Source organism: Raphanus sativus, chromosome 9 (assembly GCF_000801105.2).
Source record: "Raphanus sativus cultivar WK10039 chromosome 9, ASM80110v3, whole genome shotgun sequence".
NCBI lineage: Eukaryota > Viridiplantae > Streptophyta > Magnoliopsida > Brassicales > Brassicaceae > Raphanus > Raphanus sativus.
In genome coordinates this window covers 6,175,786-6,202,178 of record NC_079519.1, presented here as the reverse complement: position 1 = coordinate 6,202,178, position 26,393 = coordinate 6,175,786, and the positions used below count along the sequence as shown (strand labels likewise).

At 35.1% G+C, this 26,393-nt stretch overlaps 7 protein-coding genes across 7 annotated transcripts; 3 read left to right on the top strand and 4 right to left on the bottom strand.

Annotated features, from left to right (window-relative positions):
* Positions 1-1,053: 1,053 nt before the first annotated feature.
* On the bottom strand, positions 1,054-2,909 carry LOC108824208 (inositol 3-kinase). The gene is made up of 2 exons (XM_018597581.2): positions 1,749-2,909; positions 1,054-1,381 (listed from the first exon to the last, which is right to left on the bottom strand). The coding sequence occupies exons 1-2, from the start codon at positions 2,616-2,618 to the stop codon at positions 1,214-1,216; spliced, it is 1,038 nt and encodes a 345-aa protein (XP_018453083.2). The 5' UTR covers positions 2,619-2,909; the 3' UTR covers positions 1,054-1,213.
* A 154-nt stretch (positions 2,910-3,063) lies between these two features.
* Positions 3,064-4,764, bottom strand: LOC108824209 (uncharacterized). The gene is made up of 5 exons (XM_018597583.2): positions 4,603-4,764; positions 4,349-4,497; positions 4,210-4,258; positions 3,715-3,857; positions 3,064-3,286 (listed from the first exon to the last, which is right to left on the bottom strand). The coding sequence occupies exons 1-5, from the start codon at positions 4,649-4,651 to the stop codon at positions 3,200-3,202; spliced, it is 477 nt and encodes a 158-aa protein (XP_018453085.2). The 5' UTR covers positions 4,652-4,764; the 3' UTR covers positions 3,064-3,199.
* Positions 4,765-7,765: 3,001 nt separating this feature from the next.
* Positions 7,766-9,186, top strand: LOC108827459 ((S)-8-oxocitronellyl enol synthase CYC2). Its single transcript, XM_018600861.2, has one exon. The coding sequence runs from the start codon at positions 7,880-7,882 to the stop codon at positions 9,047-9,049; it is 1,170 nt and encodes a 389-aa protein (XP_018456363.1). The 5' UTR covers positions 7,766-7,879; the 3' UTR covers positions 9,050-9,186.
* Positions 9,187-11,301: 2,115 nt separating this feature from the next.
* LOC108827248 (dehydrodolichyl diphosphate synthase 2) lies at positions 11,302-12,672 on the top strand. Its single transcript, XM_018600611.2, has 3 exons — positions 11,302-11,865; positions 11,960-12,027; positions 12,105-12,672. Exons 1-3 carry the CDS (start codon positions 11,461-11,463, stop codon positions 12,550-12,552), a joined length of 921 nt encoding a protein of 306 aa, XP_018456113.1. The 5' UTR covers positions 11,302-11,460; the 3' UTR covers positions 12,553-12,672.
* A 118-nt stretch (positions 12,673-12,790) lies between these two features.
* LOC108826874 (dehydrodolichyl diphosphate synthase 5-like) lies at positions 12,791-15,058 on the bottom strand. Its single transcript, XM_018600220.2, has 4 exons — positions 14,892-15,058; positions 13,717-13,939; positions 13,557-13,624; positions 12,791-13,236 (listed from the first exon to the last, which is right to left on the bottom strand). The coding sequence occupies exons 1-4, from the start codon at positions 15,056-15,058 to the stop codon at positions 12,792-12,794; spliced, it is 903 nt and encodes a 300-aa protein (XP_018455722.1). The 3' UTR covers position 12,791.
* A 5,615-nt stretch (positions 15,059-20,673) lies between these two features.
* On the top strand, positions 20,674-21,160 carry LOC108827464 (uncharacterized). Its single transcript, XM_018600868.2, has one exon. It carries the CDS (start codon positions 20,738-20,740, stop codon positions 21,044-21,046), a length of 309 nt encoding a protein of 102 aa, XP_018456370.1. The 5' UTR covers positions 20,674-20,737; the 3' UTR covers positions 21,047-21,160.
* A 254-nt stretch (positions 21,161-21,414) lies between these two features.
* Positions 21,415-25,258, bottom strand: LOC108827458 (ATP-dependent zinc metalloprotease FTSH 9, chloroplastic). Its single transcript, XM_018600860.2, has 13 exons — positions 24,412-25,258; positions 24,256-24,321; positions 24,030-24,164; positions 23,864-23,929; positions 23,589-23,774; positions 23,418-23,504; positions 23,213-23,326; positions 23,017-23,141; positions 22,819-22,927; positions 22,620-22,745; positions 22,209-22,529; positions 22,005-22,128; positions 21,415-21,824 (listed from the first exon to the last, which is right to left on the bottom strand). The coding sequence occupies exons 1-13, from the start codon at positions 25,111-25,113 to the stop codon at positions 21,697-21,699; spliced, it is 2,289 nt and encodes a 762-aa protein (XP_018456362.1). The 5' UTR covers positions 25,114-25,258; the 3' UTR covers positions 21,415-21,696.
* Between the last annotated feature and the right edge of the window lie 1,135 nt (positions 25,259-26,393).

Genomic DNA, 26,393 nt, shown 5'->3' with positions numbered 1-26,393 from the left:
ATGCATCTTCAATAACTTCATTGCGCGTTTGATGTGCTGACCATGGAGATCAATGTTTATCTCTTTTCTCTATTCCCTTCTTATCTGCATTCATATAAGATGCAACAATGGCTTAGGCCACAACTAAAAAATCAAGGTGAAAGCGTATCAGTACAACTTCTATAACGCCTTCGGACAGCTAATCTCGCGAGGAATATATCTTGGCTTGCCCTCTGAATCTCTCATCTGCCCGTTGAATTAGATACCGCTCTCCCCTTTAAAGAACAAGACCACAAGTTTATAACTCACTTCCAAAAGAAGTTTCCCAAATAGCATGAAACACAGACCATGTACCTCACCTTGCCACAAAGGTAAGCCCTCTCCCTCCTTTCGAATATGCTTCTGCAGCCTTCAACCAAGTGATAATTGCATTAGGTAGTCCACCAGTGCTAGGGATATAGAAGCATTTAAAACTTGCTTTCTGATTGTGGGATTCCATGATATCCATCATCCTTCACTGCAACACATGCATGGATTGATTGGTAAAGCAATTCATGAGTGAAAAGGGATTAATTCAAGCAGTCAGAGCTCAGATTTTTTGCCAAAAAATTGCCAAATGTTTCATCAGGAAAACCACCAAACATCAAAAGCTCGAAGCCTGCAAACTCATGGCAAAATCATCCTGCTATTTGCAGCCAAACGCAGATACTAAAATCAACAATCCATACCTATAGTAATAGGCTGGGAGGACCCATCCCCACTAGATGAAGAAGCAACACCGCCGCCAACTGATTGCACATATACCGGTTTAGCCGTAAAGCAACTAAAATTGACAACGTGCAAAATAAAAGACGAAAGGTAAACTTTCCCTCGTTGATTTTCCCTTTAGCATAATCTCTTTAATTATAAAATTTTGACCAATCCACTAATAGTAATTAAAAAGTCAATTTAATTTATTTGACTCGTTTTAACTTGATTTACTTAAGAGTAAAAAGATAAACTATTATCTTTTTTTTTTCACTTTGACATTTTATCCCAAATTTAAAATGGAAACTTGCTAACAAAAACTCTACATTGGCGGCCAAAAGGAGCGTTTGGAGACGCTGGGTATCGCGTTTTATACACTAAATAAATTTCCAAAATTCATAAACATGGAAAGTTTACACAACTCAGAATAGGCGCTGTTAGTGATTGATTAAACGTGATTAAAAGATTCGTATTTGCAGGCTACCAATCATGACCGGTCATCACATAAGTGACCATTGACCAATAACTTTGGTTGAAGTGGAGAGTCCTGAAACCGGGCTGGACTTAGACGCGCATGAAACTCGTCATGATCATTGTTATGGCTGCTTGACAGATTACATTGCTTCTTCCTTCTCTGTACCTCATCTTTCACTCTCTGCATCACAAGAGAAAGACAACACATAACCGATGATGAAAGGGATGATGGATCCTCGTGTGCAGAAACAAACTCAAATATTTTCAGATTGTTCGAGTAATGCTTAACCAACATTTTATTTATGTATCTGCTCTATGTTTGAATGCAACTGCTGCTAGATCAACTATGAACTAAAACAATAAAAAGACACTATCTACATAATCTTAGAAATAAAAATGTGACAACATTATTAGATTAAAAACCTATGACATCATATATAAGAACAAGCTTATAATTCACCGCCTCTTGGTTGATTATATTGAAAAGTAAGACGCAAAGCATGCAACTCAATAAACTAAACCGGAAAGATATATAAAACCATATGTACCTGAAGCATAGTCAAATCGAACTTAGGCTGACCAATGTGTTCAACAGTGACGGAACCAAAGAGGTTCCCCAACAAAGCAGCATCAGGAACATCCAAACCCTCAACAAGACCAACCACCAACCCCCCGAGAAAACTATCCCCAGCCCCGGTCGGATCCACCTGCTTCGCCAAAAACGGAGGAACCACCGTCTCATCATCCTTGTCGTAAATCCGACACCCTTTTTCGCCGCTAGTCACCACCACACAGCACAGACGCCTCATCTCTTCGACGTCCATGAACAAAGCTTCGTCCGAGGAAGCTTTCAAGAACCCGATCCTATCCATGAGGTGTTGAAACCCGCTCTCTCTCAAATCCACGAGCTTCACGGCTCCTCCGTCGACGGGATCGAACACTCTGATCAGGGCTTGTATGTCCACGGCCACCACGTCGCAGATCTCCACCATCTTCTCGAGCGTCTCCGGGAGAATCTCCCCGCCGACGCCGACGGCCATCCCGATGTCGTACCTCGAGTCGGGGATGTCGGAAGGGAGGATCGGGTCGCATGCAGCGACCCGTTTCAGGACCCGATCGGAGTGTCCGATTCCGAGATCGAAATAGGCTTCGAAGACGGTGGTCTCCTTGGCCGGAGCCACGATCGGGGGGTGGGCGACGTCGTGGTGGTATTTGAAGTCGCGGCCGACTTTGGAGATCAGATCGCAGGAGACGGAGGAGGAGTCGAGGACGTTGGAGATGAAGGAGGCGGCGCCGCCGAGGGTTTCGGCCACGACGGTGCCGTTTTGGATGAGAACGTCGTGGCAGTAGTTTCCGACGATGAGGACTCGAGGAGTTGAGTTAGGTGTTTGCTGCGGGGGAGGAGGAGTCGGAGTCATGATGTGCGGGTGGGGGAGAGGATCATGGAGAAGAAGGTAGTTAAAAGTGGAAAGAAGAATCACTAAAGACGACGAAGACGAAGGAGTTTACGAGAGAGAGAGAGGAAGGGACAAAAACAAAAGGCTGTTTGGCTTAAGACGTAGCGTCTCGAGACTCGTTCCTCTCTCTGTCTTACGTTTATGTGTCACAAAGGAATATGACGCGCGCCATCCCTACTCCCTTTTCGCTTATTTAATTTGTTTTTTTTTTGTTTAATCTCTTAATAAAGAATAACATTAAAATTACATACGTTAAAAAAAAGTTTTGTATGGAAACGAAAGGTGTCACATACTAGAACAGGATTCGAAGGGAGGGGAAGATGAATGAACGGACTATGTAGGAACTTAATTTGATGTTCTGTTTTTGTTTGTCGGGAATAAAAGAATAACTAAGCAGAGACGACAATACAAGACAAAAGCATTTATTCGTAAGTGAATGAAAAATAGTTTAGAGATGATTTGATTTTGATTAAACAGAAGAGAGTCAGTCAGTCAAGCCATGGGGACATTTTCATGGAAACAAAAAGAGTAGGAAGGACTGACTAGTCAGAACGAATACCACCCATGAAGCTACTCGGATCTGGACAGTTACCCGTGAACTGAGCTTGTGAAAAGTCGAATCCTGGATTCTGCAAACACAGAGACAGAAAAAAAATAAAAAATAAAAGGGAAAGCATCAAATGCTATATAGAAGCCATGGATACAAGTAGAACAAAAACAATAGGGCACGGCCGCTAAGAATCCAGTTAGACAAAGAGTAAGCAATCTCATCAACATAGCAAAACACCCACCACACGAGTTACCCCTATCACCAGTTCTATGCAGACTGTTTTACCAGAGATACGAGAAACCAAAATTATAAAAGGAGCTTTAACAAAGGAAACAATCAATGTGATTAGACATGACACAACCCATCCAAATCAGATAATCTTTGGCAGTGTAATTATTATTTGGACATACCATTCATAGGTGGTGCCAAGATTGCTTTAGATATCCTTCAACAAGAAAACAAAAATGTGCAAAAATAAAAAACAAGAAGATTGTTTGCAAAGCTAACCTCTTCTTGAAACCTCTGAAGCATGAGACGCTTCTGCTCTAGATCAGTGGCGTACGGATCTAACTGACCCTGTCCGAGAATTGGAGATGCCCATGTCTGCCCTTTCTCCCTCTTCTGCAGGGTTATGTGCATTATATCATCCTCTGCCATACCAACACCACAAAATTTTCAGATTAGGCTAATAGTGTGACAAACTATGAACCGTCAAACTTTTTTTAAAAAAACCATGTCGGTAAAACAACAATGTCATCTATTTACCACTCTTAGTTCGCTGAAACCGATAACTTCATCCTTAAGATCAAAGAATGCTCGTTTTTATAACATTCCATCTCGTATACTCTCAAAATTTTGTAATACCGAACTATATGTACTATCTTATCCATACCAAAATCAACAATGAAACGGCTTTAAAGCTAACCAACCAAGTGTTTTTTTTTGGTGATAAACAAGTTCCTAATGCAAGAAGAAGAAGAAGAGGAAGGAAAATGAGAGTACCTAGAGTCCAGAACGAGCAATCCGTCTTCACAGGAGCACTAAGATCGTGCTGAAAAACAAATTGAAAAACTTTAGTCAGCTGTGTGTAGAGTTAGGAAGCCAAATAAAAAAAGTGTAAAGACAGAAAAAAGAAACTGACATTGAGATAAGGAGGGTTGCCTTTGATGCCAACTTCGAGATGTTTCGACTGGATTTTGCAGTGGAATGCCTTTGAGTGAACATTAGGCGGCAGAGTTATGTACAGGTTCACTTCTTCGAGGGTTTGATCCCATTCAAACACCTTTTGCCCTATTTTACAATCATCGGAAAAAAAAAATCGAAGTTCGTTATTGATCACATCTCGTAAAAGTTGAAATCGGACTGCAACAACGGAGACGAAAGAGGAGAGAAAACCGTTGTGAACGAAATCATGTCGCTTCTCTGGCGCAAGCTTCTCCGCCATATCTAGGGGGGTTTGTTTCCCTTGACAACAAGTCGATCTCCTTCAGACGAAAGTGGAAAAAAGATGTTTTTGATTCGTTATTTTATTTTATGACAGAACACAACTAGTTTGATCTCTCTGTACTTGACCCAAGAGATAAGCCTAACTATAACTAAGCCCAAAAACAAGCCCACTATAACTAAGCCCAGTACTGTCCTTGTTGACCAAAAATAAAAGTAATACATTTGCAATCGTGTAAACTGTAAAGGAAACTAACCAATGAAATACTGACATCACATCATTAGCCCAAACTGGAACTGATATTCTAAAATTAAATATACTTTTTTTATCGGTTCCCATGTATGATAAATCAAATAGAGACTGAACCTATTCTTTGAAGAGCACCTCCATTCGTTCGAGTCTGGTCAATCTGAAAAAAACAAATATACTCTACTTCTTGCTTCTTTTGCTGGTACGTTCGGTCTACTATTTTGACTCCGAAGAATATGAGATAACCTAAGGATGTAATATCCTTTAAAATTAAATTAAAATAGGGAAAATGTTTCTTTTTCGTTATATGAGTACTTGGTTGATTCAACGCATAAAATGAGGAGGTAGACACAAACTCGAAAAGAAGAGTAATGTGTAGGTCTACCACAAAACATGGTCCATTATAAGCTTTGGAGAGAGCCAAGTCTGTGTGGTTTTTAGCTTTTCAATGCCTTTGGGGCCAGAGATACACTGTACCTATCTCCCCTTTCAGTTTCTCCAACGCAGACCACACAATTATAGTCAGTTTCATGGAACAAGATCTACTTATATACATGATCAAAGGTTTTGATTCTTATTTTTCCCATTTAATATAACAACAAGGAATTTCTTATATTCCAAATTTGTTATCAACAATAGTTTTATGATGTTGTAATCATAAAAATATTGTGAATATCTTGTAAGTAAATAATAGTGTGAAAATAATAAAATAATAAATTAATTATTATGATGTTTTATCATTCCACCATTCCGAAATTTTAATATTACATTTCCATAATTTTTCTCAATATCTTTACGAAAATAATATTGTGAATTTATGTTCCTATATTCTGCATTTTGGAGGATTATTTAATAAGCGAAACTCAACAAGCCTTAGTTCAAAAAAAAAAAAAAACAAGTCTCCAAATTCTATAATCAAGTTACGTTTCGCAATTCAATGATTCCACCATACTGTTATGCATTTCTTTTGCTTACTTATTTTACGATTCCATTGTACTACAATATTATCTATCAAAGCCAAAATGTTCATAGTAAATTTGTTTCATTTGATGAGGTTCGAGATGACTATACATGTTTGGCCACTGCGTAACTCTAATGGCAGTTAGATCTTAGATTGAATTAGGACTATGGTACTTGTAACTTGCTACATATTTGACTTCGGGTTATAAAAGAAAACTCATGAGTTTAACTAGTTTATTGAATAAGTACTTGTCGATTTATTTTCTGTTTTGACCGGTAAGACTGTTAACTAAAATAAACAATGACCCACTTGAAGTGTTTAAAATTTAAAATTCAGGCCGGCAACGTACACAATATTCTGCTTCTCGGAATCTTGACCGTCCGAGCAGTGGACAGAATGCTATACACGATGTTCATTTAAAATTACAGAGAATCACGTTACAACCGTCAACCACAAGTTAGATGTTAAATATTAGTGTTTTCTTTTTGTCATCATGTTATATATTAGTGTTGTTAGGTATTTTTAACGCTTACACAGAACCAGTGTTTTTAATAGAAATGCATATTTAATTTTGAAACTACATTAGAACATCTCAGAAAAGATTCTCTAAAGTTACTTTAGAGTTTGTAAAACTCTATATTTGAAATTTCAAGACATTATTCTCCAAAAGTAAAACTTGAAACTTAAACTTCAAATTCTTTTGTAATTTTATAATCTTTATATTTGTCATAACTAATGTAGATCCATAAAACTTTTAAAACTAAATAGAACATACATAAAACATATTATAACAATATTAACTAATAAATATTATACTACAATATAAAATTATAAATAGAAATACATAATTAAATATTAAAATATAAAAAATATCACATTATTCCTTAATTATTTCTGTAATGTTCTATATTTGGTTACACAAAATTTGTTTAGCAAAATATTTTAGAGATTTTAGAGGTTCCAGAACAAATTTACCCGATCATTAGTGTTTTTGTAATATTTAAATGTGTGTAATAATTTTTGTCTTCATTTACCTTTTTATTTTTTTATTAAGTTTCTTTATAATATTTTTGTTGTCTAATTCTAGTTTTAAAATAAATAAAATATATTTTAAATATTTAATTTAATTTTATGTGTTAACTTGAATTTACAAAAATAAATGTGAAATAATTATGAGATATAAAAAATGAAAGATTAAAATGATAAACGAAAAAATACTTAAAAATGATAAATCTGATATGTAAATAATTATAAAGATCAAAATGCAAATAAAAAGATAAAATTTGAAATTTGAAATTTTGAGTTGTCAAACACTCGTCAATACTCTAAATATGAAGTTTTGAAATTTATTTTCAGAGATAAAAATTATATATTTAAAATTATAAAGTTTTTTTGAAAATACTCTTAGAACGATTAGATATCTGGAATTCTATAGTTATGTCATCACGTAACATTGATTTTTTTTTGTCAACACAGAACATTGATAATTAAGTGTATATATATTTTTTGTAGTTGACAAAAAATATATATTTTTGTAAAGTTAATACTTAATATACATTGACAAAACAACTTAATATACGTTGACAAAAAAACTTAATATACAGTTATTTTTTTAAAACTTAATACACAGTTACATAATTATATCGTAAGCAATGGTACAGAGTACATAGTTAAACTCAATAAAGAATGGGTTTACAACTCCACATTTGCGTAATTTCTACTCAAATAAAAAAGGGAAAACTAAAGAACTGTTGACTCTTCAATTTATTTATACACAAAATTGTGCATTGTAATGCTAAACGATAGCTGTATACACAGCAAGTTGAATTAATATTTTAACATAGCCTTTTGAACACAGGTAGGCATCGAGTCTTGAAACTCTACGAAAACACCGTTGAATCGTCAAGCTTACAACTTCTTCTAAGTTATTATTAAATCTGTAACGGTATAAATATCAAACATCCATCGAGGATTCATCTTATACTCAGACTCCAGAAACCAGTCTCCGATCAACACAAATGGGGTCTGAAAATGGCAGCATCACAACAGAGAGAGACGATGACGAGAACGTGGCGCTGATCTTCGGCGTCACGGGGCTGGTGGGTCGAGAGATTGTGAAGAGGCTAACAATGTCGAACAAACCCATGTGGAGAATCTACGGCGTCGCACGAAATCCCGAGATCAGTTCCATGGCGAAGCTGTACAGTTTCATCTCCTGCGATCTGCTTAACGCATCCGAGACCAAACGCAAACTGTCTCCATTACAGGACATCGTGAGTCACGTGTTTTGGGTCACGTGGTCCGGCGAGTATCCGTTAGACAGCGACGAGTGCTGCGTCCAGAACGGGACGATGCTGACAAACGCTCTGGACGCGATTCTCCCAAACGCTAAGAGGTTAAAGCATTTCTCGCTCCAAACGGGGATGAAGCATTACGTGTCTCTCGTCGGTGAGGCTCTGTCTCGTGGAGGAGAAGGTTCTTCTAGTGTGTGTTATTACAGCGAGGAGTGTCCGAGGAAGAGCACTGGGTGGAATTTCTATTACGTTTTGGAGGATCTGCTGAAGGAGAAGATCTCTGGGGACTCGGTTGTTTGGTCGGTTCAAAGACCAGGTTTGCTAATGGGAAGCTCTACAAGGACTCTGTACAACTTCATGGGAAGTCTTTGTGTTTATGGAGCCATGTGCAAGTATTTGAATCTTCCTTTTGTGTTTGGAGGGACAAGAGAATGCTGGGAGGAGTGTTACATTGATGGGTCTGATTCGAATTTAGTCGCGGAACAGCATATATTCGCGGCGACTAGTGGGAGAGTACGTGACAAAGGTGAAGCCTTTAACGCCATTAATGGGGTAGGGTTCACTTGGAAAGAGATTTGGCCGAAGATCGGGAGGAAGCTTGGGGTGCAAGTCAACGAAACGACAATGTTTGATGAGGGTTTCTGGTTTGAGAGAGAGATGGGTGAGAGAAAGCATGTGTGGGATGAGATTCTGGTGAAGGAGAAGCTTGTCAGGACAAAGATTGAGGATATGGCCAATTGGGTTTTCATGGATGTGTTGTTTAGATGTCCTTTCAAGCTGCTTGGAAGGAGAGATAAAGTAGATAAGTTTGGGTTTAAGAGGAAATATAGAACCCTGGATTCGATTCTGTATTGGATTGATGTGATGAGAGAAGAAAAACTAATTCCTTTGTAAGATGAAGTGGTTATTGTGTTTAGTGCTTTGGGAATGCATAGTTTCCAGAAAATAAAAGAGAGACTAGATCGATTAGCAATGTAAATCATGGGGGGGTATGTGAGCATTAATCTTCCCTAAGTCTTGTTTTCATTGGCGAGCGGCATATGTATTCTTAAGATTATATTTGATTAGCAATGTAAATTATATATCACTAATGACTCATTCGTAATGAGTGAGTTTTCCACAAACTCTTTTGAGCTCTGAGCGCTAAATCACTAAACCATTATTGGCTGGAACTTTTGTTGAAATGTGAAAGGCTGATACTTCAAACAACAAGATGATAGGCTGGAGTCTGTTTGTTGTATAAATTTGGTCTCTTTTGCACAAAAATAAATAAATAAATTTGGTCTCTTTTAGTTTGACAGTTTTACTACTCCCTCTGTCCCATTTTAAGTGGTGTTTTAGGATTTTTATTTTGTCCCATTTTAAGTGATGTTCTCACTAATCTAGGTAGAATTTAATATGATTTGAATTTTATGACCAATTATAAAATACTGTACTTTTTTATTATTGGTTAAACTAGTTTTATTTGATGTATTTTTATGTTACCAAGATAAACTACATAAAAATATGTGTTTTCTTAATCTATGTGCAATAACCTAAAACATCACATAGGCTCCGACTGGTGACATGTAGTATTAAAGCTGATTTACGGTATGATTTGTAATTTGAAGTAAGTTGCAGTAAAAATTATGTGGTAAAAACTGTAAGTTTTTGCGGTAAGTCTGCAGTAAAAATAAGAATTATGATTTTTAAAAAGCTATTGACTAGTAACCTTTTTGATGTATAAATTGCAGTATGAATTTTTTAATAAAATAAATGAATATATAAACATACAAATAATAAAATATTTACTAAAAGCAAATAAAACATTAAGATATTTAAAAATATCTTAAATAAGTATTAAATTTGAAAAGTAAATTTCAATATATATTATTTTCTAAATATTATAATCTAAAATAATATTTATTCTAATATCAATAATAAAATAAATTAATTAATTAAATAATAATAATAATAATAATAACATGACCTTTAAATTAAAAAAAAATCCAATAAATAAAAAAAATTACAAATGTTCATTCCAAATCATGTTTGCAATCTCATCTCGTACGTTATTCATGTATTGACCATCCATTGTTATTTCTTCTTCTTCAAGTCTACTAAGCTCTTCTTCTTCAATCCGTCGTCTTTGTTGTGCTTGACCACTGCTATCACTATCTTCAAAATCAGCATCTGGAATTTTGTGAAGCCTGATAAAATTGTGAAGAACCATTGTCTGGTATATTTTTCGAATTATCCAATAGATTTTACATTTAAGATTTTGTGGTTATGATAATAGTTGGTTAAATTTTTGAATAATTCAAAAAATTAGGAACAATAAAGATTTTGTTATAAAATCTTTGACTAGCATTAATTTAGGCACAAGTATTGACAGGCATTTGTAGTTCACGATTTTCATTTTTTTTAAACAAAAAATCAAACAAATTTGTAATGCAACTTCTAAAACATGAGATTTTGGTTGATGTAAGTTTTTGATTTGAGTTAACAATTTTACAAAGGGGTAAGTCAAAATTGTAACTCAAGTACAACACATCTTAAATCAAATCTAAACTCAAAAAATTAAATCTAATGCATGATTGGTAACATTTTTGAGTTACAACTCTAACTCAACCTAAATCAATGGTAACTCATGTCACCAATCAAAGCCATAATGTGGTACAGAGGGAGTACATAATTTCATAAACAATACAGATCAGTTTCAGCTGCCAAGATGACGTAAGAGTAAGACTTTTCATCCCCTGTTTCCCCTGTTTACCAAAAAAAAAAAAGCGTCGTGACAGAGATGTTAAGTCCTGGCGTCGGAAGCTAATAAACTCACGTGGCTCACATGCAAGTATGGCTATGGGCCCTTTTACTCATCTCATAAATGGGCTCTGGACCCAATTTTCATCTCATAAATGGAACTTGATTGCAAATTTTGCAGTACATTTACACTTGGGAGTTGATTACTTGTGATATTTTTGTTGGACTTCTGGTAGGAGGATTTTCTATGCATTTTAAAAATTTTAAAGTAATAAAAATTGGAATATGAGGAGACGTGGACGAATAGGAACTCATATAAACCACAGAAAAACACTGAAGTTTTGAAATTTCTAACGATAAATTTTGGTATGTGGCGCTCAGTTTCGAAATCAGCATCATCGTCATCGCATTCAAACAACACTGACAAAAAAACGACATCGCTTTCAATATCTCACCAGAACCATCTATGGAGGCTGTTCCATCCTATCTCCGCCTTTATTACACAATGCTTTCTCCCTACACAACCACCACAAGTTCCTGAGGTTGTAGATTCTCAACTAAGAATGATGTCCCTGCGCGTTCCTGCTCCTTCATCCTTCAATCTCCAACGGTTTAACGAGAAACGATGGAGGCTAGGTAGAGACTGCTTCCTCTCCTTCTCTCCTAGTTGCGTGGAGAATCGAACCGGACTGATCGCAGTCAGAGCTGCCAAATCGGAGATGACGGCGTTTACCGCGGCGGAGGAAGAAACTCTGCCCGAGGGACTCCAGCCTGAGCTGATGCCGAAGCACGTGGCGGTTATAATGGACGGAAACGGGAGATGGGCGAAGAATCAAGGTCTTCAACCTTGGGACGGTCACAGAGCCGGCGTTGAAGCTTTGAGAGAGATCGTTGAGCTTTGCGGCAAATGGGGTATTCAAGTCTTAACAGTCTTCGCCTTCTCTACAGATAACTGGATTAGACCTAAGGTATATGACCTAATTAATTTGAATCTGCCCTAGTTTTCTAGGGTTTATCTTTTGCTCTGTGAGACCTAATTGGTATCTAAATACACATCTGCAGATCGAGATTGATTTCTTGTTGAGTTTGTTCGAGAGAACTCTCAAATCAGAACTTGAGACTTTAGCCAAGTAAGTACCGTATCAGAAAATCCAATAAGAATTATTATTTCTTTTGATGCGTGTGTCACAAGTCTGCTATAATCTAGGAACAATGTTCGGATCTCTATAATTGGAGACTCATCGAAACTTCCAAAATCTCTTTTAAAAGTGATAAACGAAGTTGAGGAAGTCACAAAGAACAACACGAGGCTTCAGCTAATCGTAGCCGTTGGTTACAGCGGGAAATACGATGTTCTACAAGCGTGTAGAGGCATTGCGCAGAGAGTGAAAGATGGTGAGATCGATGTTGAGGAGATTGACGAGGAACTTATCGAGCAAGAGCTTGAGACGAACGTTACTGTGTTTCCTTACCCGGATCTGCTGATAAGAACGAGTGGTGAGCTAAGAGTGAGCAACTTCTTGTTGTGGCAGTTGGCTTATACAGAGCTCTTCTTTGCTCAAGAACTCTGGCCTGATTTTGGGAGGAACGGTTTTGTTGAAGCCTTGATGTCGTTTCAGCAGAGACAGCGTCGCTTTGGTGGTCGGAAATCCTGAGGTTTTTTCTTTAACAACGAACAAGTTGGTGTAATAAAAACTGTATGATGTGTAATAATGGACGTTTTATACCTCAAGAACTAGGCTTTTTGAGATAATCTAGTTTCTTATGTTGCAAGAGTCGACGATACGAACAACTGATACATACGTACGGTGAATCAGAGAACAAGAACACACAAAATCAAACGTAAATTATTACAAACAAATGCAATTTATTTGTGAGAAATGAAATACAAAGTTTAAACTCGTCGGCCGAATCGCCTCTGCCTTTGCTGATACCAAGTCAAGGCATCAAGATACTCAGCCTCACCAAAGTCAGGCCATAGAACGTTAGTATAGTAAAGCTCAGTGTAAGCAGATTGCCATAAGAAGAAGTTACTGATCCTTTGCTCTCCGCTCGTTCTGATCAATAGGTCAGGATTAGGAAACTCGCTACACTTTGTCATCAACTCTTTATCCATCATATTCTCGTCAATATCATCTACTTGAATCAGTCCGGTTTTAGCCTTTTCCGCTAGACTTTTGCACGCTTGCAAGATATCAAATTTTCCACTATAGTCTATTGCTAATATGAGATGCTTCCCTTCGTAGCTCTTTGTAGTTTCCTCTGCTTCTTTTATCAAAACTTGAAGCGACTCGGGGATTTTCGTCCGGTTTCCAATAACCGAGATCTTGATTTTATCCCTAAACAAAGAAGACAATGAAAAACAGAGAAAAGAATAACATCAGACTACTGAATGACAATTGACAACCATTTCTGTCTAGTTTAGGGTTTTCAAATGAAAATTTTCATACTATCTCATCCATTTATTAGGAAACTTCTTTAGTTTTTGTTTTCCATATAATAATAAAACCAAAAACACTACATGATGATTTATAAAATAAAGATCAAAACAAGATGTTGGTTACGTACCTTTTTCCCTTTAATTATATGGAAAACAAAAACTAAAGAAGTTTTCTAATAAATGGATGAGATACTATGAAAAAAAAAAGATGTTGGGTACCTATGGAAGAAATGTATCTCAGACCCAAAGCATTCTTCAAACAAGGACATCAGGCCGTTAACTTCATCCTGATCAAAGATCAAAAGAAAGATTTTAAACTAAATATAAGATAAGCTATTGCAAATGTTTTCCAAATGTTATCTTCCATTTTCATAACCACCTCGGGTCTTGCCCAGTTTTCGGTGGAGAAAGCAAAGAGGGAGACAGTGTTTGTCCCCATAGCGAAACAGTCCTTAGCATTCTCCATTAGCCTCCTCGCTCCGGCCTTGTGACCTTCAAATGTCCCAAGTCCACGTTTCTGTGCCCAACGTCTGTTTCCGTCCAATATAATCGCCACATGCTTTGGTAGTCTCCCTCGTTTCTCTTTCTCTCCCACTGTACCACTACACAATAAATTTGGAGACTTTTTTATATAACAAACATGCATTCCTAGTAGAAAGTTGAGCAACCCAGGTTTGAGATGCCATAAGTGAATTAAAATAAAATACCTACAGTTAGTTATAAATGCATGTTATCGTAGTTAAGTCATGATATCGTAGTTAGCGCTTAATGACCGTCCACCATCTTTTCATCCTATTTAATCGACAGTTGCCGGAGACTCAAATCTAGAAGATGAAAATTACAGCTGTGACGCTTTTACAACCAAGCCACAAGCGTCCGGTTACAGTAGTTAGGTCATATTATAGAAACCCATAAAGCTAAATTATTAACCAAATTAGTTTATATGTTTCAAAAAAATAAAATATTGAATAAACTTAAATTTAAAAATTTTAACCAGCTCTATTAAAATAAATAAAATGAGTAGAACATTAATATTTTATGTGATATACATTTACAAGTATAAAATAGCCAAATCAAACAATTTTATATACAACCGATCTTTTTTATTTTGATAACTAAAAATGACTATATACTATTTTGGTTGCTTAAGTAGGAAAACCATACGTTTATAATGTATAATTGTCTTCTTTATTCTAACTATCATAAAATTTTTAACCTTTAAACAGTACTTTATATTTTTTACTAATTGAGCTTATAGATGAAACTAGAAAAATATGATTTTAATTGTTTCTAGAAAATTTGATGCCATAGGCCAATGTTTCAAAATCTAACACTGAGGCACTGCTTTGGGTCACATTGGATGAGTCCTAATCAATGCTACAGAGATTTAAAGTTCAGACCATCATACTTTGAAGAGGAATCTTCTACTAAGACTAATATAATTCGAAGTCAATGAGACCAGCTTATTCATAAAAATAGACCATTACTTTACCAAAATAAGCTGCAATAAGGAGCTTAATACGTAAGAATTATGATTAAACAAAAGCAGACTACCTTTTCTCGTTCCTCTCTTCCTCGTCATCGTGCTGAGAAGCTGCGACTTTAATGAATCTGAGGATGTTTCTTAAGGAGAGGGGAATACGTAGACGCCGAGAGATGAAGAGACTAGGGATCAGTATAAGAGCAAGAAAAGTCAAAACAACAGATAACAGAGACAGCATTTTTGTTTTCTTGTCTTTGTTTCAATGTTCGTTCGAATTAGAGCATTCGACTATGTACTTAAAGAGCTCCAAGTTCAAAGAGGCACATGATCAACGGAACGTTCGCTCTCTCTCTCTGGCTATTTTTGATGCTACGCAAAAACAGGTCATATGTATTTAAGGGTTAGTAAGATGTTACGACACTTGAAAATCACTAAATGTTTCATCACGTGTTCTTTTTCGTATTAAATTCATGAGCTCTGATTTGGACCTAGATCAATATAAATATATAACTTTCACATTAATTCAATGAAGTATCGTAAGGAATTAAATAAACTGGTACCCCAAAAATATACAAATTGAGGTAAAGATAATAAGATATAAGAGAAATTAGATGAGATAACTATAAAAAACTATAATTCACTAAATACTCAAATCATATCATCTCTCTTCTTTTCTCTCTCTATTTCTCTCTACAAAACTAATTTTCATTTTTTTGGTTATTTCAAAAATAACTTCTTGCAACTAAGGGCATCCAGCCATCCACTGTTGAATCTCTCATCGTTATAGCAATTTACTTAAATAATTTTTCAGAAAAATAAAAAAAGAACAAATTTAACATGGGTATTTTTTCTTTTACAATACCTATGTAGATCCCAAGCCCGATAGCATTTTAACATGAATATTTTAACTTTCATAAGTAAATATTAACTAGATTTTGGACCCGTGCGTCCGCACGGGTGTATACTCTTAATGATTATAAGTTAAATATTTATGTTACTGATTCATAGTTTATTTCGTTTTAAACATTCATGATACTGATTATATTTTATACAATAAGATGTGTTTTTGGTACTACTTTTAATTTTAGTTTAACGTAAACATTAATGTGTAAAAATTTGAGTATAAAGTTTAGATTGTGCGTAATTCATTTTATTATAAAATTTTTATTTAAACTAAATTTAGATATAGTAGTTATAAATTTTTAAAACTGTAATTCTAAATCATAGATTTGTATAAATCAACTGAATATCAATCTTATTGAAATGAGTTATTGGAAAAAAAAAACAAATGTTTTTTGCAAAAAAAACTTTAAGAAAAATCAGAACCAACAAGTATTCTTCTACCAGAGTAAACATCCAAACCAGATTGAAATCTGCAAAGAGAAATGTGGATTTGTTTAAAAAAAACATAACACATCCAAACATAAACCGTATAAGAAATCTAGACTTAATAAATCACATACCTTACGATCTTAAATGTTAAAGGTTGTCGAAAACATCTTTGAAAACTACATTCATAGTTACGGGTCAAAACCTAGATCACATTAATATTTTGTAAGTCCTGAGTTTTGTGAGAGGATGATAAGTAATAATCACAGACATTATTAGGTGGATTTTCTTTCCGGGAAGAAAAGAGAATATGGTTTTAACGTTAGATAAATGACCTATATATAGCTAGATAGGAAAACTGTAGGGTGAACGATATGTAATTATTAAAGATTTTGTAAGTTGTTATTTAGAAGCATTAAAAGGAACATACTTGTCGATTTGTTTTCCTATTTTGATTAGATTGTTTTAAATTTGAACTAATTACGCGAATATAGGTTTTTAATGGTTAGATATTATATGTGATTTGCAAGATTGAAAGCAAAATAAGAATCTTGTGATATTGATTCATATTGAAATCTTTGTGGTGATAATAGGGGTGTTCAATCCGGATATCGGTTCGGTTTCGGTTCATTTTTTCGGTTTTTCGGTATTTCGGTTAGTAAAATACAACTACCATTCTAAATTCATATTTACATCGGTTCGGTTCGGTTTATATACTGTCGGTTTTCGGTTTATTCGGTTTTATACCAAAAAAACATAATTCTTTATTTTGTGATCATATTATATGAGTTTTAGAGTCATGTTGTCAATAGAGTCATTTATTAAAAAATATTATATGTTTAAATAAAAGAACAAAAAATAAAAAAAATGCTTATACCATCTAATAAAATAATCAAATCTAGAATTAAAATCAAAGCTCAAAATTTTGAATAAAAGTAAACTAAAAACAAAACAGAAGCACGAAACACTAAAGAAAAATTTTCTACTCTTCCATATTTAGCGTTCATCAAATTCATGTTTCTTCGATTGAACACGAATCTCTGTTCATTTATAGATTAAAAAAAAGTTGTGAAGAATTTCTACTAATTGTTGTCCATCAAATTTATAATCTTTATTTCAATTTAGTCAATGCTAAAATAAAACAAAAAGATCAAAAAGAAGACTAAAAAATAAGAAGCATCGGTTGCGATGAATTGTTATTTAAGTATACTTCAAATGTTTTACAAATCATGACTTCTTTATTACTGTAAAAATATGGTAATAGTTATTAGCAAACAAATTAACTTATGATTTTCATACGTCGTTATAAAATATATACATATTTACATGTTTCTATTTTTGATCGGTTTTATTCGGTTTATTCGGTTTTATCGGTTATATACCAAACCATATCCAAATCCTACGGTTTTTAGAAAATTACATACATTCGGTTTGTATGGTATATACCAAATCCAAACCATATTGTCTATTTCGGTTCGGTTCGGTTCGGTACGGTTCGGTTTTGCCATATTGAACAGCCCTATGGTGATTGCTTAGAAATAGGAACAAATTTAGGAAGATAATATCGATCAGGAAATAAATATATTCTCATATTCGAACTTGAATTAAAGAAATTATGGTGATAATATTGATTGTTGAAGACAGTTTTGATTTTTAATTGTTAGATTTATAATACACTGGTTTTGATTAGGTAGACGAAAATTAAACCGATGGAAATCTTTGGTTAAAAAAACTCATATTGGTAGGTATATGAGAATGTATTGATTGACTTATTTGATTAATTAGACAAAAATAAAGTATCAATCATCGTATCCCACTTTTAATATATTAAAATAATGTTATAAAACGATATGAAGAAAGTACATATTGTATTTTGATGGTTTACAAATGTTTTGGTTTAGTAATGATATTGTAATTTTAGTGTTTATTTAATCAACCAAACGTTTAAGGATTTGAAAAATAAACCAAATGTCCGTGTTTTAATAATGATACACACAATTAACATTTTACCAAAAAAATGATACACAATGATTGGTTTTGTTATGCTATGGTCCGGTTTAGTAAATTCACGGATTGGTAGAGCAATAATTAAAACTGCAGTGTTTTAAGAGCAGTGGCATTTAGTTGTAATTTTTGTGTAAAACTAAGGGGATATAGTTAATTGTACTTCAGTCTTAATAGTTTAGATATTATCTATGAGAATAAATGGTGAGAACCTTAACGAAGCGGATGACCTCAATTAACTTACCTTTATATCTTGCTTGGACTTCTATATCTTGGTACCGACATGTAAAGTAGTAGATTCTGATCAGTCTTTGAAAGGTAGATATATTTCTTGTTTTAATTCTATTTTATAAATTTAAAATTTATATTTGTGTTTTTCTTTGTAACCATGCTTATGCACAAATCTTAATCAAAATCTATTTCATAAAACAATAGCAATTTAAAAATTGATCTGCCATATGCTCATTTCTTTATAATTATATGTCCATTTGTTTTTGAAATCATATTTGTCTATTTTAGATCTTGATCCGTACTTCAAGTGCAAGTACAAAAGTAAGAGGTTTTGATAATTGTATTAAAGTTGTGATGTTGAATAACTATACAATTGTGTCATATCCACTTCATACATTAATTTTGTACTTTATTCCTATATAGTGGTTAATTTTTTTTTAAATAAAGTATAGTTTCAATTTTGTTTAGTAATTAAATAGATAAAATTATATATTTTCATTAAATTTTCATGATTTAATTTCATATATAATGATTTAAATAACCTTATTATTAGATGCCTATTTAAAATTATCAAATATTTTCAGATATCCAAATTTTTAATATTTATGGATATCCGAATTTTTCAGATCAAAACGAAAATGAATCAAATCAAATTTAACGGATTAGATGCCTAACCCTACCTCCACGTCGCTAAATTAGCTTTCCCTTACTCATATTCATCATAGTTTTTTTTCTAGACACTCATAAGAATAAAATCTTCAGGGATTGTCGAGACAATAGCAGCGAACTCCTGGACACCCGGAAGGTAGAAGATCTGGGTGACGGCAAACGAACGGCAGTCCTCCTCATTACAGGGCATCAGTGGAAGAACCACTAAATAAGCTAGAGCTTTGTATGGTTAATTTTATTTTCTAACAAAATATTAGAATTAGTTATATTTAAAGGATATTTTATGATTTTGAATTTATTTATGTTTCTACTTTTGTTTCGTATTCTTTCCTTTGTACTTCCTTCTCACACTAACCATAATTTTTGCTTAATATGTTGGACATGTTTTGATTCCCGTCGTAAAGTATATAAATACAAAAACCGAAAATAATATATATATATATATATTGGAAGTATTGTCCTAACTCCTAAATATATGGATTCATATTAGAAGAGCTATTTCTCTAAAGTAGTATATAATTATCACGTACACTTTTTCAACACATATTATGCATTTTCTTCGACCTCTTCTCATTTGCTCGTTATTATTTCGTTTTTATCAATGTTTTGCTAATATTTTCCTAATTTTTTACATAGTTTTCCATATATTTATTTTTCTCTCTCAATAGTAATATAAACTATACAATAAAAAATTCATCTTACAATTCTTTTGAATCATAACATTACCTTATTCACTATATTATTTAATTTAAATGCAAAATATTTTTAATCAAATTTCTCACATGTTTCGTTCAATAATTCATCCAATCTTTAAAACCTAATTACTTATAAAACATATATAAACATTATAAGAGATTAATAATTATTATATACATCACTATATTCTTATATGTATACAAAATCATTCTATCGATTTCTATAAATTTTTTCTATTCATTATTTTGTAGTATATAAATATAAAAGAATTGATCAAACATTATCACACTTTCTATAATTTTGAAAATTAACTACCATATATTATTATTTGTAATATCATTTAGATGGAGCTGTTTATCAATTTTGGAATATTATGAATAAATGCAATTGAAAAAATGGAACATAGATAAATGGAATAAGGAAAGTTATGGAATAAAAAGTATAATTACATTCCACTTATTCCACTTATTCATGATTTTTTTTAACCATGAATGTTTTATAACTACACTCCATTTTATTCCATCAATTCCAAATAAATCAGTTTCATCCATTCAATATTTTAACACCTTTTTTTGAAAGATAGTTTTAACACATTCTACATTAAAAAATTTATACAAGCATAAATATGTGGAAATTAAACTTATTTTATGATAAGTTGACAAAAAAAAACTTATTTTATGATAAGACAATTGTACGACGACAGTATGCAAATACCACGTGGCCCCTCCACATCTCTACTTTTCAATTTGAATGAATCATCATACCATGCTAGTAATCAGCATGACAACATCTCATCATATCAACACATAAAATGCATGCATGTAATGGGAAAAAGAAAGGATAAGACACTTGTGGAGAGCACATGTCAAAAAGATCCAACGGCTCTGATTAACAGACAATCCAATCCCTTTGTAAAACATAAGCCACACGAAAATTAAACACAGAAAACAAAAGAAGCAGAAGAGATACAGTATAGAAGACAACAACAATGGCTTCCTCGATCTTAATGTCCTTTGCTCCGGCCACCGTGAGATGCTTCGCCACGGGAGCTAAAGGAACCACCAACAACACCACTACCAAGAAAGAAGAGAAGAGTATCATCGACTTCGTTCTTGGCAGTTTGACGAAGCAAGATCAGTTTTACGAGACCGATCCTCTACTCAAGAAGGTGGACGATAAAAAAGGAACCACCGGAGGTAACGGTGGCCGTATAACGGTTTCAGGCGGAAAGAACTCGGTGGCAGTGCCACAGAACAAGAATGGTGGTGGCTTCGGTGGTCTCTTTGCTAAGAAATGAAATTTTTTTTTAGTAAAATACATGTGTGTAATCTGTGTACTTTGCATTTCGAAAGTCTAATTGTTAGAGTCTTCGTACATTGATGATAATAAGAAACTTCAAGTTTCTTGAAAATTCATGATCTTGTGGTATCACACTAGTTGCTTTTAGTTTAAATTATTTTTGCTTAATTCATTGCAAATTTGCAGACAAGCATTTATCATTTTATTGTGTAAGAACGAAAAAAGGTTACAAAATAATTAACCAAAAACCTTAAACTCACAACTCAGAACTAAAAAGTTAATTAGAATTAGTTGAGCTCTTTTTCATGGTTCAGCCTTTTGGACATTATGGGTTTCATCTTTTCTAAAACACAATGAAGTAGGTACAACATATGAATGGCTTTTATATATACATGTGAGTCGATAATACAATTGCCAAAAATAAAGTACCAAATATTACAAACACAATGGTTGTTTGCCAGCAACAAAAGCTTTTCTATACATAGTGAGTCCTTAAACTAAGCATCAAAGGGCCGCTTTCCGAGGAGATGGTCATTGGTAGATAGATCTTTAGAGCTTTTGATCCATCAAAGTATTATCTTCTTACGTGGCAGAGTCATTGATGCTTTACACAAGCCTGACCTGGGGGATGCAGGAGGCTAGTAGATGCTAACTGGAGCTAGCTTGTGCTGGAAGCAAAGCAGCTCGTTTTCCTTTGATGAACACAGCAAGTTCCTCTGGGGTAACTACTCTGTTTAACCATTTCTGCAGTTCCTCACCTTCTACCTTCTCTTCATCTAAAACCATTTTCACGTTTCCAAGAACAATAAAAAGAAAAGTCAAGTACTTGAAGAGCTAGATTGCGATTCAAGCCATCAACGTTTAATGAATCAAACGAGTCATATAAATGGTCTCGTGTTTTGTTTCAGTGAAGTTTTTAAAAAATATTACTATCCAGATATGTAGTGTGTTGTTACCTTCCAGTTGAGCACCGAGCCCTTCTAATACATCTGGATTAGCACGAACAACAGTCAACGCCACATGGAGAGCAGATTGCAACAAAGTTGTCACCTCTTTTTGAACAAGATCAACTAGATGCCCCTGTTAATTAAACATGAAAATTTTAAGTTTGCGTTCCATCTTAAAGGGGTACTTTAGAAGCCTAGGCAGAATGAAGTTACCTGGTCTCTTCCCCATGGTGAGCCCCCAGAGTCATCCATCCCACCAGCAGAAAGTGTAGACACAGACACGGGTCCGATTTTCTGGTTGAGACCATATTCAGCTACTGCCTTGTATGCCATGTCGGTTGCTCTCCTGATATCATCAAGTGCACCTGTTGATATACGCCCCGAGTAAACAACCTCTTCAGCTGCACGACCTCCGAGAAGTGTGACCAAGCGGCCATGCAGTTCATCAATGAAAAGTAAATATCTATCTTCGTGCGTTGGAGGAATATATGTAAACCCCAATGCCCCTCCAGATCTCGGCAATATACTTAATTTCTAGTAGCAAAACATGAACCAGCAGAGCATTAATGCTTGTAATAATGTGAATTAAGCTTATCCAAGAGGCTGTTTTTTTTATTGTTTTACCTCAACACGAGACTGTCCAGGAAGAAGATTTGCAACAGCTGTACCAACAACAGCATGCCCAGCTTCATGCCTTGCAACCACAGCCTTCTCACTGCCTTTTAGCCTTGCTGTTTTCTTCTCTATGCCCTGCAACAAGAGATTCACTTTAACGAAAAATCCTCACGAGATGGTCAACGCACTGAGAACGAGTAGGAGATACCGCTATTGATCGCTCCACAGCCTGAATGAAGTCAATTTTATCAACCGTCGTCTTGCTCTTCCTTCCAGCTAGCAAAGCAGCCTCATTAACTAGATTTGCAAGGTCTGCCCTATAAAAACCAAACATCAAAGTTAGCGAGATATACCGCAAAAACCAAACAATAAACTTCCGAGTCAAGGATAAAATACAGAATTTTACCCAGTAAAACCGGTAGTCATCGAGGCAATGCTACCAAGGTTGACATCATCTCCCAAAGGAAGCTCTTTCTTTGAAACGTGCACTTTCAAAATGGATTCTCTTCCTACCTTGTTGGGTGTTTCCACCTGAAAAAAAATGTTTCAGATAGCTATAATATTAGTGTGTGAACAAATAGACAGAGCCGCATTCTACAAACCGCAACAACACGATCAAATCTCCCTGGACGACGCAGGGCAGGGTCTAAGACATCAGCTCGATTTGTAGCTCCAAGAACAATGACTGCAGAGCTGCTGTCAAAACCATCCATCTCCTGCAAACCAGTTGACGACACATAACTCGATCATGCAAAGATCAGGAAAGCAACATTAGCAGAAAAGAAAACTGCAAGTTTACAAACTTACAGTGAGCAACTGATTCAAGGTTTGCTCCCTTTCATCGTTGCTGACCATTCTGAATTTATTATCACGGCTTTTGGCGACAGCATCTATCTGCAAAATGAAATAGGAACATATCAGTTTTGTTCAGATGAATGGCTCCAATGAGTTGATCCAACAATGACCACGTATTCAAACCTCATCAATAAATATAATTGACGGAGCCTCCTTCTTGGCCCGTGCAAAGAGATCCCTTACACGTGAAGCACCCATTCCAACATACAGCTCTACAAACTCACTTGCAGAGCAACTAATAAAGGGGACTTCAGATTCCCCAGCAACAGCCTTTGCTAGAAGGGTTTTCCCTGTTCCAGGTAGACCAACCTACCGAAAACAAAAAACAAATCCATAAATGCTTAACATAGTAACAAAACTTTGCCAATAAACTCTACCTAAGAAATGATTAAACTCACCAATAGGACACCACGAGGGGGACGAGCACCTAGACGGACATACCTATCAGGATTCTTGAGGAATTCCTGCAACAATCAAGCCGAGTTTAAAAGAAATTAGCAAGATCATGAACAAAGCTATAACAGAAATACTTGACTATGCGTTCCAGAACAATGAAAAACGTACCACAATCTCTTCCAGCTCTTCCTTTGCTTCATCAACACCCGCAACATCCGCAAAAGTGATTATTTCACCATCACCAGAAACTTTCCTCCCACCAGGGCCAACAGACTTGCGGGTCCTCAGCTGCCCCGTTGTACTCTATGTATACCACATAACAGCATTTAAGAAAACTGCACACAGCCTTAACTTAAGCAACCACACACTATAGTATCATAAAAATGTACAAAACCTGTGAAAAGCTAACAGGGAATCGGTGGAGAAGCCCTGCAAGCACTGCGATATAGAACAACACTATCTGCAACCAACAAGAACAAAAAACCAAAAAGGTTGAAACTTTTTTCCAATATAAGTCTTCCCCAGACGTCAAAATAATGCAAATCATTACCAATCCAGAGTTAAAGAAGCCACCAGCACGCTTATCCGGCGACCCGAACTCAACATTATTCTCAAGCATTTTCTCGTACGGCGTCTTAATATCCCTCGGCCTCGTAGTTGAATACACAACCCTTTTAGTCGGAGTCGCACTTCTAAGCAGCAGAGACTCCGACTCCTCAGAGACCTTACTCTCTTGCCACGTCCCATCATCTTTCAACTTAAACAAAACATGAACTCCATCCACCTCCACTTTCTTCACCTCGTCGTTATTAACCCTACTCAAAAACTCACTATACGGCACGCTCAAGAACGTCGTCTGCTGCGTCCGAGGCTCCGACCCGGGTAACGGAATCCCGGGTCGGAGCAACCGAACCACGAACATAACGATACCCAACTGCAACAGCAAAACGCCCACCTCCTGCGCCTTGATTATCGGCTCCCACTCCCATTTCTTCGACCACCACACCCCACCGCCGCCGCTCTTACCATCCTTCCTCCCTCCTTTCTTCTTCTTGTTCCCTTCGCCTTCGCTCTTCTCATCGCCTTCTTGGCAATTCACGATCGCTCTGCTCCTCTTCCTCGAAGCCCCTCCTTCCCAGAGACTGAACCTCGACGACGGCGAGATCAATCTCGAATCGGGGACGACGAATCGGCAGGGACGGCGGACGCGGAAGAAGCTCGAGGACAAGAGAGTGTTGTAGCAGGTAGTCATTGTGTGTTTTGGGAACCCTAGAAATTGAGGAAATCAAAGGAAGAACACATTTTTTTCTTTTTGTTGGGTTTATCTTCTTTTGGGGGAAACGCGAGGTTTACTGGAAACGACGACTTCGAATTCGAGCCGTCGGATATGAGGATGGGAGGAGTTTTCACCACCGTTCGATGGAATCTAGTGTGGACAAGTATAGAGAGGAAACGGTGTTTAACGTCACGTGGTTACAAGATAAAGTGGACTGGATGATGAGTTTTTTTTCCCGACCACAGGTTCTAGACGGTGGATATGGGCCACGAATTTGTTTTTCATAGGGCCCACGGAATGGGCCTCAGGATAATCATGTCTAGTTTTATGGATGTAACTTTTTCGAAATAAAATTTCAAGATATTTGTCCTAGCTAGAGAACACATCAATACACTAAATGGTGACAGTAAATAATTGTTTTCGAAAAGAAAAATTCATCCATACAAAAAAAAATTCAACATAATTTCAAGGAAAATGTGGTCTTTGTTCTAGTGAATTTTATCTAATTGAGATATTTAATAAATTCTTAGTTAAACCAATGAACAAAGAAAAACTTCTTAATAAATTCTTAATCAAATCAGTGGATAAAGTAAAACTTTTTAAATAAATAAAATAACTATATAATAGTGTTGAATTTTATTTCAGTGATACTCTATTTTATAATGAAAAAGAAAGTTGTAGGGCTTTTTTCAAGTTTATATTCAACTCTTCCACAAATGATCATTAGGATACTGTTGCCCAAAATCAAATCTCTCATGGATTTGGTTTTGGGTTCCTTGTCAAAAAGATTTTATACTAATCATAGTTGGACATCTTTCCAATATGAAATTTCGTTATTCCGCAGATAATTGTGTAGATAGATTTATAGATAGATAAAGAAAGTGTGAATCTGATTTTTTTTTTTTTTTGGTATTTCAAAATCAACTTGTTTGGAATTAAAATATACATATTGGATTTAATAGAAATTTAGATTTAAGAACAAAAAACTTGTTTTTCGTAACAAACTAAATTTGTTTTCTGTTTTGTCGTTTTAATTTTCATTTGTACCAAACAAATATGGAGGGAGAATAATGTTAACGTCCTGAAACAGAGGAACTCCAGACAATATATGCTGTCTAACTTTAGGAAACCCCATTTATCAATGTTTTTGTATGATCTCACAAACTAAAAAGGAAGGAAACCCCCAAATATTGATCTTGTTTCAATTGATTTTTTTTTTATCGACTGTGATCTGTTGAATAGTAATTGTATGGAAA

Bases quoted from the DNA above. Each gene is read 5' to 3' on its own strand.
- LOC108824209 (XM_018597583.2), bottom strand. From the start codon at position 4,651: ATGGCGGAGAAGCTTGCGCCAGAGAAGCGACATGATTTCGTTCACAAC. The intron at 4,498-4,602 runs GTTTTCTCTCCT...ATTGTAAAATAG, and splicing joins ACATGATTTCGTTCACAACG to GGCAAAAGGTGTTTGAATGG. The intron at 3,287-3,714 runs GTTAGCTTTGCA...CTGTGTTTGCAG, and splicing joins TTCAGAGGTTTCAAGAAGAG to AATCCAGGATTCGACTTTTC.
- LOC108827464 (XM_018600868.2), top strand. From the start codon at position 20,738: ATGGCTTCCTCGATCTTAATGTCCTTTGCTCCGGCCACCGTGAGATGC.
- LOC108826874 (XM_018600220.2), bottom strand. From the start codon at position 15,058: ATGCTGTCTCTGTTATCTGTTGTTTTGACTTTTCTTGCTCTTATACTG. The intron at 13,625-13,716 runs GTGGTTATGAAA...ATCTTTGATCAG, and splicing joins AAAACTGGGCAAGACCCGAG to GATGAAGTTAACGGCCTGAT. The intron at 13,237-13,556 runs GTACCCAACATC...TTCTTTGTTTAG, and splicing joins GAGATACATTTCTTCCATAG to GGATAAAATCAAGATCTCGG.
- LOC108824208 (XM_018597581.2), bottom strand. From the start codon at position 2,618: ATGACTCCGACTCCTCCTCCCCCGCAGCAAACACCTAACTCAACTCCT. The intron at 1,382-1,748 runs GTACATATGGTT...CTTGTGATGCAG, and splicing joins TCGATTTGACTATGCTTCAG to AGAGTGAAAGATGAGGTACA.
- LOC108827248 (XM_018600611.2), top strand. From the start codon at position 11,461: ATGATGTCCCTGCGCGTTCCTGCTCCTTCATCCTTCAATCTCCAACGG. The intron at 11,866-11,959 runs GTATATGACCTA...ACACATCTGCAG, and splicing joins ATAACTGGATTAGACCTAAG to ATCGAGATTGATTTCTTGTT. The intron at 12,028-12,104 runs GTAAGTACCGTA...GCTATAATCTAG, and splicing joins GAACTTGAGACTTTAGCCAA to GAACAATGTTCGGATCTCTA.
- LOC108827459 (XM_018600861.2), top strand. From the start codon at position 7,880: ATGGGGTCTGAAAATGGCAGCATCACAACAGAGAGAGACGATGACGAG.
- LOC108827458 (XM_018600860.2), bottom strand. From the start codon at position 25,113: ATGACTACCTGCTACAACACTCTCTTGTCCTCGAGCTTCTTCCGCGTC. The intron at 23,775-23,863 runs GTGAGTTTAATC...TGTTTTCGGTAG, and splicing joins CCCCTCGTGGTGTCCTATTG to GTTGGTCTACCTGGAACAGG. The intron at 22,530-22,619 runs GTAAAACAATAA...TTTTGCTACTAG, and splicing joins CTGGACAGTCTCGTGTTGAG to AAATTAAGTATATTGCCGAG.